Below are 1,255 nucleotides of genomic sequence, written 5' to 3'. Positions count from 1 at the left end.
GAATCCTCATAAGTGCCCTTGATCCGAACAACATTGGGGTGCTCGGAGAGATGATGCATGATCTGAATCTCGCGCCACACATCCTCGTAATCCTCGCGGCAGACGAGCTTCCGCTTGGGAATCGATTTGCAGGCGTAATTAGCGGAGGTTGATTTCTCCGTGCAGAGGTAGGTTGTTCCGAATTGGCCTTGGCCTAGCTTTTTGCCGAGGAGGTAGTGGTCTCTCAATCGAGGTGTTTGATATGGAAGAACAGTGTTTGAAGGACGTCTAGGGTTTGGTTTCGACTCCATCACTTTTTCTCTTTCTTTTTTTCGATCTCGATTTCAAGATTTGTTGTGAGGAGGAAGAAGAAGAAGAAGAAGATGATGATAACGGACTTTTTCTTTGTTTCCTAAGAAGCAAATCGCTCCCTCTTCTCCATTTTTTTGACTCTCTCTCTTTATATCATTTTAATCATATTCTGTTTTTAATTATTTTTTTTTGTTAATTTTTTTTATATGACATTTTAGTTATTAACTTATACATTTCATAAAAGCAAGCTCATTTTTTTTTTATATTTCTAATTCATTTTTTTTGGGATTAAATTTATGTTAAATTCTAAGTTCAGAAACATTAAACGAATTGTTTTTATAAAGCTGTATAATCATTATTGTCTATAGACATTATTTTTTTTAATGTGGAATGTAAGATAAGTAGATATATTGGAAGACACATGTGTTAATTGTTTTGTTCATGTAAACACATCCTCTGTTTCATATTAAGTGTTATTTTAAACTTAAAGTTTTGTTTCAAAATAAGTGTCATTTTGTATTTTTAATATAGATGGTCGGTAAATTTTCAGTTTTATTCTTATTGATTTAATATATATTGACCAATACAAAATTTTTGCAATCAAATAATAAAGAATAAAAAATAATTTAAACCTTAAACAACATTTATATTGAAATAGAGAGAATATGAGTTAAATAAGTTAAATATAAATATTTTTTTGCAAAACTAGTGGTGCCGTCAAATTGTAAATAAGATAGTTTTTTTTTTNTTTTTTTTTTTTTTTTTTTTTTTTTTCTGGAATGTGTTATATTCTTTTCTTTTTTTGCTATTTGTTTTAAAAACATGATAAATTAATATACTCCTATTTTATTATAGATTATAATTTTTCATAATTTAGCTATTTAGTGCATCTAAATCTGCCTTACAATTAAGATGATTTTTTTGTATAAAACGTGTTCTATTATATTCCATCCGTTTTAAAATA

General features: G+C 28.5%; 1 protein-coding gene across 2 annotated transcripts in view; it reads right to left on the bottom strand.

Moving 5' to 3' along the window:
* Positions 1-434, bottom strand: part of LOC104742070 (calcium-dependent protein kinase 11) — a 6,370-nt gene extending 5,936 nt beyond the window's left edge. The window contains exon 1 of one of the 2 annotated variants that reach the window (XM_019235244.1): positions 51-434. In XM_019235244.1, coding sequence (XP_019090789.1) covers positions 51-290 — 240 coding nt within the window. In that variant the 5' untranslated portion in view covers positions 291-434. The remainder of the gene's footprint in view (positions 1-50) is intronic. The other variant, XM_010463028.1, reaches the window with a different exon arrangement.

This window comes from Camelina sativa, chromosome 14 (assembly GCF_000633955.1).
Source record: "Camelina sativa cultivar DH55 chromosome 14, Cs, whole genome shotgun sequence".
NCBI classification, from domain to species: domain Eukaryota; kingdom Viridiplantae; phylum Streptophyta; class Magnoliopsida; order Brassicales; family Brassicaceae; genus Camelina; species Camelina sativa.
The sequence above is the reverse complement of the archived record's forward strand: the minus strand, read 5'-3'. Positions and strand labels throughout refer to the sequence as shown.